Genomic DNA, 12964 nt, shown 5'->3' with positions numbered 1-12964 from the left:
GGTACATCATTATAGTTCATATTCTCATCTTTTGCTTGAATTTCTGATAGTTCTTATAGGGGTATTGATTCATCTGACTTCTTTAATTTTGTTTTATAATTTAGTATGAAATAATTTATTATAGAGTATGTAGAGAGACATAAAGATAGTGATATAGACGCGATTCGATTTCATATATTTGATACAATCTCATAAGACTTCTAATAATTATGACCATTCTAGTATATTGATCTCTATTAAAATATGTTTACTTCACTATTTGTCATGAACATTTTTCTGGTTTTACTCATGTTAACCTTGTTTATTGGATATATTAGAATGTATTATGTATATTTTATCAATTACCATGCATGCATGCTAATTTCTATTTGTGCAAATTAGATAAGATGGGAAGGCTAATCTAGAATAACATCATTTACCTTGGTATATTACTGATTATGAGACTGTGGCTAGACAACTAGAACATGGTGGTTCAACCCAGCGTGTTCTATAAAATTTGAACCCAATCTTATTTTGGTTTCTTGAAGCTAGTCGAAATGGACCATTATGGTGGATTAGTTTTGTGCACATTAATTAGCACTTACGGCTCGTTTGGTAGTCGTTAATAAATTGCGGTAATGGGGATGAATTTTAAGTGTAATTTTATTAGGAAGCACCCTTAAAATCTCCACGGGGAGACATTTTTTCTCCATGGGCAAGCAATCTCACTCCTAAACTTGTGTTTTTGTCTCCAAAGGGAAGCAATTTTCATTACCACTCATTACCACCTATAAGGTGGTATTGGATGGGAACGAAAATTCAAGAAGGAAAGTGGACACTTTATGATAAATTAGCATTACCATGGGAATGGACAATGATATTTTTCACAAATTTACACACAAATTCATTCCCATTACCATCATTTATGACCAACCACCAAACGGGCCGTTAGGGTTTGTTCTCTTCGGTATAAAACAGTTGAGTTGAACCGTACCAAACTAAATTGAACTAAACTGAATTGAACTGAATTGAAATAATTAGTGATATATATGCGAGAGTAAAAGTATTGTCCAGTGCTGAACTGTGCAGAACTGAATTGAACTGAACTAAAATTAAGTTGGAGAGAACAGACCCTTAGTTTGTAACTTTTCTTCAAAAGTTGACTTTCTCGTATTTGTCCCTCTTTATCATTTTGTCTAACCTAACAATCAAATCTAACCAAACCGAATAATGAGCCGGGCCAACGCGACCGAATGATGAGCCGGGCCAACCCGACCCTACTACTGTTTTGTCCAATGCAACTTGATCACACTGTATGAGTATATATGTTTATAGTACTTTTAGAATTAACTTCATGACCTCATATCCAAGAGTTTTTAACCACCCTAGCTACTTGTTTCAGAAATCAGAAACTATATCATTTGCCTAAACAGGTAAACAGTGTATTATATTTCATCAGTGGGCAACTCTGTGAGTATATTTCTTCTTCGACATGACATTTCAAAGCAAATAATCCAAAGTTAAACTGGTCACAAACAACTTTGAAAAAAGCTGCCACCAAGATCTTTTACATCTCTTCTTGCCTAATTAATGATGATAAATTATCACCCCAAAAAGAAAGAAAAATATTACTCCCTCCGTCTTTTTTTATTTGCTACAAACACTTTTTCACAAAGACCAAGGAGGGAGTGGGGACCATTGACATAAATGGAATTAACAAAAAACAAATAGGTAAATTGTGGGACCTATGTATTATATATGGAAACATTTACAAAATCAAGAAGGTAGTGATGACAAATTTGTAAATAAAGTGTGGGACCTATGTACTATATATGGAAATATTTGCAAATGTAGCAAATAAATTGAGACACTCCTAAATGGCAAAATGTAGCAAATAAAAAAAGACGGAGGGAGTATTTTTTTTCACACAAAAAAAAAAAAATCTTTTTTCTTTCTTCTGTCTACTTTATCATTCTCTCTTTCTAATCATTTGATTGGAGCCTAAACATAGTATAGCATTTTCTTCCAATCAGTCAAACCAGATCCAACTAATTAACCAAAGGTAAAAATTGCATTTTTTTTGTTTTTGTCACAGGTTGAAAAGCCCTTTCATACTCAGTAAAATCTTTGTCAAAGTTTATATAATACTTTATCTAGCTATAAATATTTACTTTTTGTAAAAAAACTACTACTGAGTTATCACAATCCATAGCTAGTATAATGTTCACTATATTCAGCTGTAAAACTTCTTCTGTTGCAGTAAAAATACCTAATGATATAGTTGTAGAGATTTTCTAAGATTAATAAAGTAAATGGGGGTTTGAATAATCTGAATTATTATAAAATGATGTTTTCTTAGCTTTATCATGCAAGAGTACCATTGTACCAAATCCATTATTGGGTAACATTTATTTCCTCGAAAATTATATAATTAAGTACATTTTTTAGATCTATACGCACTTTTTTATTGCTACGTCTATTTTTTATTCACATGTTATTTAGCTAAGAAAGTAAAGAAAAAAGAAACCAGTAAGGAGAAATAAAAACGATTAATTAGAGTGGGACTCAGTTAGAAAACAATTACGTCAAAATCATACTCCAATATATGCAACTAAAAAACGCAATAAATTAAATAAACAGATCAAATGCCGAGTACTATTAAATAATTGATATTAAATCAGAAAATTATAGGTCAATAATCAATCAAAGCTAGAGGATATACTGAAATAATTAAACAAAAAAATTGTACTATGAGACCTTGCAAAAAAAAAAAAAAGGGGGGTGAGAAGAACAACAAACAAACGAAGTATATATATGAACATGTAACAGAAGGACTCACCAATCAAGCAATCTTTCGTCTGCTAGACGAGTGCTAGTTGATCTGAATTTTTCATGGACACTCATTTACTACAGTTGGTCCAAGTTGTACTTAGACAATATGGAAGTTAGAGGTCATTTAATATGACTGAATATATCAACAACATTATTTACTACTATGCATGATTACTAACATATATATGCATTAATTCTTCATGCACTATCATTTTAGAGCTTCTTCCTCACTATATAAGATATATGCATAGACAGAATGTTTGTAACTTTCGTACATATTAGATTTCTGAAAGAGAGGAATATAATGCACTTTTTTAAAAAAAAAAAGATATATATGCAAATGTATTAAAAAGAACAAAGTATATATTGGGAATTATTTTAACATTTGCTTGCTCTTTTCGCCCAAATTTGTTACGTATGAAACGGTACCGTTTAAGTTATGTTCTATGCATGTATAACTTATCTTCGATCTAAACTTATAATTTATTTGGAAATAACGGTTTTGACTTTTTTATTAGAACTCACTGAAACTTATTATTATGACTTACTAAAACTTGTTAGAATTCATTTTTCAAATAAGTCACATATGCTACAAATGAGTGTGAACAAAGAAATAGCAGCAAGGACAAAGTTATTATGTACTTAAGAAAAATTTCTCTATCATGAGAAGGCAATAATGCTAATATGGTCTTATATTAAGAAAATCATCTTATAGGACTGATTTTCTTAACTTCTTCTATTTTATAAAAAAGAATCATAACATTTCTCATAATTTAGGAAAATCTGATATTGTAAGAAATGATCATTGGTATTATTGTTGTAACATAAAAAAAAAAAAAAGGGTTTAAAACCTTATAATTATAACTAGATATTAAGTTATCAAGACTTTTATATATGTTTATGGATGATGTTTAATTAATTTCTAAATATCATCAAACAATTTGAGTTTCTAAATGAAACAAAAGATCTACTCCTATGTGACCATATCATATGCAGATCATTGGGACCCATCAAGTCATCAAAACATGCCTATGGATCCCAACTTATTGAATCACATTGCACGGTTACATATTTCTGTATGATGGCTTTGAAACAAAAGTTTTCTGTGAATTACTACTATGGAACAGTATATATTGACCCAAATAATAGATTATTAATTAGGTCCCATCTAAATTTTAGAGTAAAAAGAAAACTACAGTATAACATGCACATGAAATATTTACTTTTAAAAAGTAGGGATCATTAGCTATATATGTATCATTAACTTAGATCAATTCTTATAAAAAAAATTTATATTAGATAATAAGTAATTTATCATAAATCTTCTTTATAAGACATGATGAAAGCATTTTTAGGAGACAAAAAAATATTGTTGGATTTATCACTTTTTTCCACTCTTACATTTTAATCATACCATAACATGTATTATGTCTGCATAAATTGTACTCCCTCTGTTTCAATTTAGGGTGCATTCTGTTCAACTTAAAAAATTAAGTTTCAGGTCCAATAAGTTCAGATAAGTTCAGATAAGTTCAGATAAGTTGCAATAAGGTCTAATAAGTGCAATAAATTCCAATAAGGCTAATAAGGTCCAATAAGTTCCAATCAGGTGCAATAAGTTCCAATCAGGTGCAATAAGTTCCAATCAGGTCTAATAAGGTCCAATAAGTTCCAATCAGGTCTAATAAGGTCCAATAAGGTCCAAATAGTCAATGTTTAATAAACATTTGTATTATTGTCCACTATTTTGTTATTCATAATTTCATATCACTATTAGCGGATTATGTTATTATTGGAATTTTAATTAAAGTACCACAATGATTATATAGTATTATACTTGTATTAGTGTCTATTATTTTATTATTTATTTGTATTATGTCTATTATTTCATTATTTATTTGTATTATGTCAATTATTTTATTATTCATATTACTATTAGCTGATTATGTTATTATTAGAATTTTTATTAAAGTACCACAATGTATAGTATTATACTTGTATTATTGTCTATTATTTGATTATTCATATTGCTATTGAATAATATTATAATCATGGTCAAATAATTAAGGTTCAATAAGGTCTAATAAGTTTCAATCAGGTCTAATAAGGTCTAATAAGTTTCAATCAGGGTCAATAAGTTCCAATAAGGTCCAATAAGGTCAATCAGGTCCAATAAGTTGAATCAGGTCCAATCAGGTTTAATAAGTTCCAATAAGTTCAGTTCAGATAAGTTCCAATAAGTTCAGGTCCAATAAGTTGAATAGAACGCACCCTTAATCTGCACACTTTGAGATTTTACACTATTCACAAATTTCACTTTGACCATTATTTCTGATTTATACGCGGATGAAAATATAGTCATGTGTGATTCATCATAACATATATTTTATTAATATATAATTTTTATAATTTTTACAAATACAAAACTAAAGATATATGTCCTCAAAATTTTGCATTAACATACGTGAAAAGTGTAAGTGTGTAGATTAATTAAAATGAAACAGAAGAAGTATATAACCCTCAAAATTCAAGAACTAAAAGTAATACTTCCACATGAAATCATGAACTATGCATTTCATACCTTGAGTTGTTTACATACATAGCTAAAAAAGAGACAAGAATTAAATTAAACCTAGCTAGTTCACTAATAACAAAAAAAAAAAAGATATACTATAAGCTAGACATACATAAATTATACTCTAATATTATGATCATCCTTGTTATGATAGTCCCAATATCAAAATCGTTTCTATTTCAGAAACTCCAACTGATTTTTGTGCTTAATTCATACCTTGCAATAATGTTGCATACAATCTTTTCCTTATTGATTCGATTCGATTTCGTTATCTTGTTCAATCTCAGAAGCTGGTTCATCTTCTTCGTCGAAGCAATCGATCCCATAAGGTGCATGACCGTGCCCAAATGACTTAATATGGTCCTTAAGAGATCTTTTGTGCTTAAAATCTGAACCACAAGTGCAATACCATAACTTACCACAATTTTTTTCATGTGTCCTCCAATCACCTCTTACAGCAAAAGGTTTACCACATTTCCTACATGCAAAAGGTTTAATTCCATGCTTTCTTTTGTAATGGGTCTGGAGGGTCCGGAAGTCCTTTAAGGGTTTCGCCCGTGGGTGGTCGATGTTGTTTCGACAACCTGGTGCACAACAGTAGCATGGAAGCCTTAGCATGGCTGTTGGTTGTGTGCCTCTTAGGGATTCTGGACCTTTCCTGTATTGTGATCCATGCCCCCACATATGCATCTGAAGAAAACAAATTTTAATATTTAGAGGATACGAATACTCTGTCCGTCTAAAACAACTATTAGTAATACGTAATTTGAAGTAATAAATGTGGATGCCAGCTAGATTAGCTGGTAACGTACATTTTATGTATGGTACTGAAGACTCGAGATTGAACCTCGTGTATCACTATCCAATATGGCTTAGCTTAAAGCTTATGCATAGTGCATATGGCTTGTTAAAAGAAAGTTATCATTACTTATCTACACTAGAGAGTAAAATTTTGGTTAGATGATGTTTCAATTCATGTATACTACTACATTGACTAAAATATATAGGGCCAATGAAAAAATATGACTCTTTGAACAAATTTTGAAGGTGCTAAAATTTTGGTCAACAGGTTACTTCATAGGGGGCAAGCTTTTAATTTGCTCGAAAATAAGAGGATCTCTTAGAAATTAATTCTGATGGCATTTAATGTGGTGTGTATGTTTTCAGTCTCCAAGGAAGCCTATTAGATACCTAGTTTCATTACAAGATATTAATTGAAGCTAAATGTTGTTCCAAAATCTAAATACATAGTACCATACCACTCCAAAACTCGATATGTTTTATGTTAAAAAAGTAGATTTAAATTGAAAACATGAATCTAATCCCATGCATGACTGCATGAACTTTTCATGCATGTTTGATCTCTAAAAACTTTAATTTATTCACCATGCATGCATGTTTTCATATCTAAATGCAAACCTAGACTAATTTTACCTACATTTGAAGCAACAAAGTATAGAAGGGTTATATTACTCCATGAGTCTATTAGTATATTACCTAGAATTATAATGGTTTATGATTGTTTTTGATATCTCGCTATCTAAAATAAAAATCTAAAAGATATAATTATTATTGTAAATTTCCTTTCATAATATTTTTTTTATGTGCTGTTATATATATATATATATATATAATATATATATATATATATATATATATATTATATATATATATATATATATATAATATATATATATATATATATATATATATATATATATATATATATATATATTATATATATATATATATATATATATATTAGTCAGAAAGATAGAAACTAAGGAGGAACTTAATTAACAGACCATCTTATATGTGCTGTTATATATAATAATGTGACAAATATTCCGGAGCATTGAAGGTTTGAAGTTATCTCTTTCATTTTTCTAATAGGAACATGATAAGTGATTAAAAGAAGAAAGTACAAGGAATAAATGTTAGATAAAATTCAAGTACTCTAGCTAGGCCAATTGAGGAAGGGAGAAGTACTGAAAAATAATTAACGAGCACAATTAGTTCTGTTACCCTAGTTAATAAGGACCATCCCCTATATGCTATATATGTACGTGTGATGTTCTATGTTGTCATAAATTGTGTTTAAGGGACCACATTTTGTTGTCTGTTAGCTCTCAAGTAATTTCTAAAACTTGTCAATAATTTGCATTTTAAATAAAAAGTTCTTGATACTATTCTTAATACTAGATAATGTATCCTACAAATCACTAATCAAAACCCGAGTTAATAAGAATAACAATCATTCTACATTAGATGTTAAATCAAGTTAATTTTATTGCAACTTGAATACTATTTCTAGAAATTTTAATTAGTCGGCAAAACATAAAAAAGAACACTATTGTTGCGAAAAGTTATTATCAAATCAAACAGTCCATGGCTAAAATCAATTCTAATGACAAGAAACAATCTTATGTAGTATGAAGACTTTCATAATCCGAACAAATTCAAGTTTTAGAGGTTTTTTCTATTTATGACGAGTAACTAATAATTATAATCTTCATTAGCAACGAAAAATACTAAACATTATATTGTCATAAATCTAAACGAAAAATAGAAAACACAACGAGTTTCACATCTTATGACATCTATTCCTTCCGTCCAAAAATATAGTTACCATTTTCCTTTTTCACTAAATATGAAAATGAAAACTGTATTTTTGAACACCCAAAATAAAAACAAAAACTATATATTTTAGAACGGAAGGAGTATAAAATAACATACGCGTAAACTCATATTCCAAAATTTACATATCAATCAATCAAATAGTCCATTCTCCTAACCAAATAGGCCAAAAAGAAATTTGATTTAGTTATATTGCACACATGTCAATGACTATGAGACACAACACAAACTTCAAGGATTCAATAGAGGAAAAGGAAGAACATAAAACCAAAAAAAGAAAAATAAAAAAGGTGCATATTACCCACCTTGTCTCGTTCAATCAACATAAAGGAGAGAGACAGAGAGAAAGTGAGAGAGAGAAAGAAAGAAAGAGAAGATACAGTACAGTCGGACTACAGAAATTAAGCTACAGGAATAGTAAGATCATTTGTTTTCTAATCCCCATATAATCATACATCAATCTTACAATTTTTTAAGTAGGTGATATAAATAAAAATTGTAGTAATAGAAATATTTATTTAATTAAAACAAAAAGAATTAAAAAATGTGAAAATAAGAATGAAGTAAAAGGAAATTTTGTAATTTAAAAGAACAAGAAACCCTAATTGAGGACCTATTAACCTAATAAGTAAAGACTTCAAGATTGTGAAAAAGTACAAGTCAAAATGTAATTGAAATTTCAATTTATGAAGAATAATTATTGAGAAAAAAAAAGTTACTAACTTTGGATTTGAGATACACTCTAGAAAATTTGTTTTATCCGTATGAGTTATGAAAACAGTACAAAATACAAAGAAGGATAGACGAATTCGAACCTATGACCTATAGTTCACAGTATCTCGATTACTCTGGAAAGTTATTAAAAAACATTGGATTACAATTTTTTTGGTGGGTTGAATAAAGTGAGTTTGAAATCAAGTAACAAAAAAAGGAAGAAAATTGTAGCTCCAAAGCATATGAAAAGAGTAAAAGATTAAGTAGGGTATGAAATGAGATTCATTTTTTCTTCTCCTTTTCCTTTTTACCCAAGAAAACTGAAAAGGCAAAAATAACAACTACAACGACAACCACCATGGTTTTACCGCCACCGCCACCAAGTCTTATAAGGTTGAGATGTACGCAATCTTATCTCTAACCGACATAAAATACATGAATAAGGAAAAATCTTGACAAGTTGCGAGGAATAGAGGAGATCCCAACTTGTCAAAGGCGAAAATCGATCCCAGGACATACATCCTGGAATCGAGAGAGGTAAGTACTAACCACTCGACTATCACCTCAAATCAATCTTACCCTTAGACAAATTAAAAAAAAGAACCATTAGATAGTTAAACAAAGAGAGAGATTAAAAAGATGAACTTAATTTACCTGCATGTTGTTGTATCTATTGAAGGTTCTGAAGCAAAGAGGGCAAGAAAACTGAGTAGGACCAATCAAAATCTGAGCAGGAGTAGGGATCCAGTACTGCCCTTTATTAACTGTACCTATAGAGTTACAATAACCACCAATTAATGATGAATTATTATTATTATTATTATAACTTGAAGCTACTGTAACTTCTTCTGATCTGCTACTATCTTCATTATTCATCATCATCATCATCATCATGTTATTGTTCATGCACTTCTTGTTGTTGTTACTATGATTGTTGTTCATCATGTGATGATGATCTGAAGTAGTAGAAGAAGAAGACAAAGAAGCTGAGATCAGATCAGCTGCACTACAACTTGGAAGCCCTAAATGAAGAGCTACAGTTACACCCCCATCATCATCATCATCATCATCAATATCATCATGGAGATCATGAACATGATTATCATGTTCATCATCATCATGGATGGATGATGAAGCAAGGATCTTATTATTATTATCAACTTCCATAGGAGCACTTGTAGAGGAAAACTCTTCAAACTGATCTTCATTATTGTTGCAATAATCATCTTCATTAAGATTAATATGATAATTATTGTTATTATTTCTAACTGGGCTAGAACTAAATAAAGGAAGAACTTCTCTAAGAGGAGGAGAAGGTGGTGATTTTGAAGAAATATTGAAATCTTGAGAAGTATTATTATTATTGATGAAAGTATTAGAGAAGAAGAAATTATAATCATAAGGATTATTATTATTATTATTATTATTGTTTGATAAAGTAGAGAAGTTATTATTATTAGTAGTAGGAAAAAAGTGATTAAAACTTGGGTAATTAGAGGAGTTGAGAAAACCAGTTGTTGCATAGTGATGATGATGATGATGATGATGATTAAAGTATGGATTATCAGACATGATGAAAGATATAGATAGTAAATTTAGAGAGATAAAGTTGAAAGTAGAGAGAGAAAGAAAAAGGAAAGTTTTTTCTTTTTTAGAAAAGGTAGGAAAAGTAGAAGGGAGGGAGCATAATATCACCAAATTGAAAGAGAAAGAGAGAGAATTGGTGGAGATGCAAAGGAGGAAGATGATGATGTTGAAGGTAGGTTAAACAAAAAACTATGTGGGACTATTTATATAAAAGAACAAAAAAAAGGGTGGAAAAATAAAGTTATACTTATTGAGTAAAAAAAGTGAGACAAGATATCACTTGTGACTAGTGACTAAACTATTTTGCAAAAGAATTTGTGCAAATATAAGAATTTATTTGAATTTTTATTTTATTTTTATTATCATAATTAATTTATTTTTTAAACCTAAGACATTTAAGATTGAATATATGGTATGTAGAATAAGTTAAGCATATAAAGCCAAAGACAAGTTCAGAAAATTATGGTTGGAGGTTGTCCCCCTTTGATCTTCTACTATTTCCCACAAGCTAAGCTAATGTTTAGCATAATATAAACACTACGTCAAATTAAAAGAATATAGGAGATGAGACAAATTAATCACCTCTATTTATTTTTATGGTAAATAATTACATTTTGAGAAAAGAAATTTATGTTGAGAATATTGACATCTAAATATGCACGTTTGATTGTTAATATCTTGAAATGTGCGGAGTAAGTAATTATTTTTGAAAAAAACTATTAAAACAAATCTTCAAAAAATTTCACATAATAATGTGTCGAGTTCATATAAGAATTTGCAATTAAAAAATTCTAATAGTTATTATGAAATATAATCTTTAAAAAGAAATAGAGTAGAATAATAGCGATTAATTTTTATAATTTATTCAATAAAAAAAACTCATATATCAGGCGAGGTTATATAAATATCTCATCACGAACTCAAATATATGCATCTCTTAATTAGGGTTGTATATAAGCTTTATAACACGCTTCCTAGAATAATATTGATTTAGGAATTGATAACAAAAATACGCATTAAATAATATAATTAATGCTTATTCATTCTTTAATACTACTATTTTTATCTTTTTATAAATAATCCTTCAGGATTCCGTATATCATCATTTTCCTTATATAACGAATCTGATTATTTATTTATTTACAGTAACAAAAATACGGAAAAAACAATAATGTGTAGAAGGGAAGCTACTCTTAATATCTTAATAAAAGTTTATAAAACCCTAAAATATGATCAGCCATTATTAATTGATTTACCAAGGAAGATACTAAGGTTATTAATTTATTACTCCAATTCATTTGTAAAAAGAAAGAGAAAGAGTAAAGACAGTAAAAAAATAATAAGTGAAATCCTAGGGGAAACAAATTGGGGTGCAATGTTGCCCAGCAATTGCTTCGGTGGGTGAGTCACTGGTCGGCTCAGAGTTTGTGAGATTACAACAACAACAAAAAAAAAAAACTTACTCTCACTCTTAACTCTCACTCTTTTGTTTAGAGAGAGAAAGAGATTGTCTTCTGTCCCTACAAACTATAGTATATACACTGATCTTCTCTGTTCATACTCTCTCTGTTACATTCACATCAACTAACTGTTCACAGTTTCACACTTCCACAAATAAGTAGGTGGCAGACCTTATGACTTTGGAGTATTATCAAATAAAACCCACTGGATGATCATCACATTCATCAGATACAAAAACAAAAGGCTACAGCTTTAGCTAATGTTGTTTTCGACTTATTTTCAATTCAGTTCAGTTTAGATTTTCCGAAATTTAGGGGAGAAGCAAGATTAGGTTTAGGTGGAGGTTTCTATTATTATATTATGAAGGCTCACTTTACTAGAATTCCTAATTTTCATATATTTGGATCTCTTATATATTATAGGTATGATCGGGCTAGCAAGCGTCATGGTTCTCTTAGGCCCATTAATAGCCTCGCCCTTGCCAAAATCAAAAGAACGGGGTCTAAATTACTCGTAACGTTTTTCTTTGTACAAAGATTAAAGAGAGGAGAAAGATAGATAAAGAGAGATAAAAAAACTAACTCTGAGCCCTACAAGAGAAAGAGATTATATAATACATTGTCAAAATAGAAACGTTGTGAATAATAGAGGATTGGCAAAAATGAAAAACCTTGCGAGTTAAAAAATGGAGGAAATATTAACATATAATTCCTCCTTGCAGCAATTGAGTTTCACACTTTAATTACTTTTTTTAGTAACAATTCTAAAATTTGATATTTTGAAAATATATATCATACTATATATTGAGATGAATCTAACAACACCTCATATGATTGTATTTACGTAAAAATCACAATAAATAGTTAAAAGGATGGTGGGTGAATAGTGTAAAAATTTCATTATTGCAAGTGATTAACAAGTCATTCAGATTGAATCAAACAGCTAAGAATTTTAGTTATCCAAGTAATGAATAAAATTTTCGATATGTTTTTAAACCGGGCTCTAGCCGAGTCTATTACTAAGTACATATACATCAATAGCCAAATTAATATTTATTGTAATAGTTTATTACTTTAGAATACTTGAAATGAATAACCAAAAACTAAGGGCCCGTTCGAATTCATTTTTTGTTTTCAGGTTTCAGGTTTCAGGTTTTTTAAACACTAAAAATCATAAACA

The 12964-nt window shown here is 29.4% G+C and overlaps 1 protein-coding gene across 1 annotated transcript; it reads right to left on the bottom strand.

The window, feature by feature from the left end:
- Nucleotides 1-5358: 5358 nt before the first annotated feature.
- Nucleotides 5359-10507, bottom strand: LOC104889961 (zinc finger protein WIP2). The gene is made up of 2 exons (XM_010675304.4): nucleotides 9392-10507; nucleotides 5359-6076 (listed from the first exon to the last, which is right to left on the bottom strand). Exons 1-2 carry the CDS (start codon nucleotides 10307-10309, stop codon nucleotides 5633-5635), a joined length of 1362 nt encoding a protein of 453 aa, XP_010673606.4. The 5' UTR covers nucleotides 10310-10507; the 3' UTR covers nucleotides 5359-5632.
- Between the last annotated feature and the right edge of the window lie 2457 nt (nucleotides 10508-12964).

This window comes from Beta vulgaris, chromosome 4 (assembly GCF_026745355.1).
Source record: "Beta vulgaris subsp. vulgaris cultivar EL10 chromosome 4, EL10.2, whole genome shotgun sequence".
In the NCBI taxonomy this organism is placed as follows: Eukaryota; Viridiplantae; Streptophyta; class Magnoliopsida; order Caryophyllales; family Amaranthaceae; genus Beta; species Beta vulgaris.
This window is presented reverse-complemented; position numbering and strand designations above follow the sequence as displayed.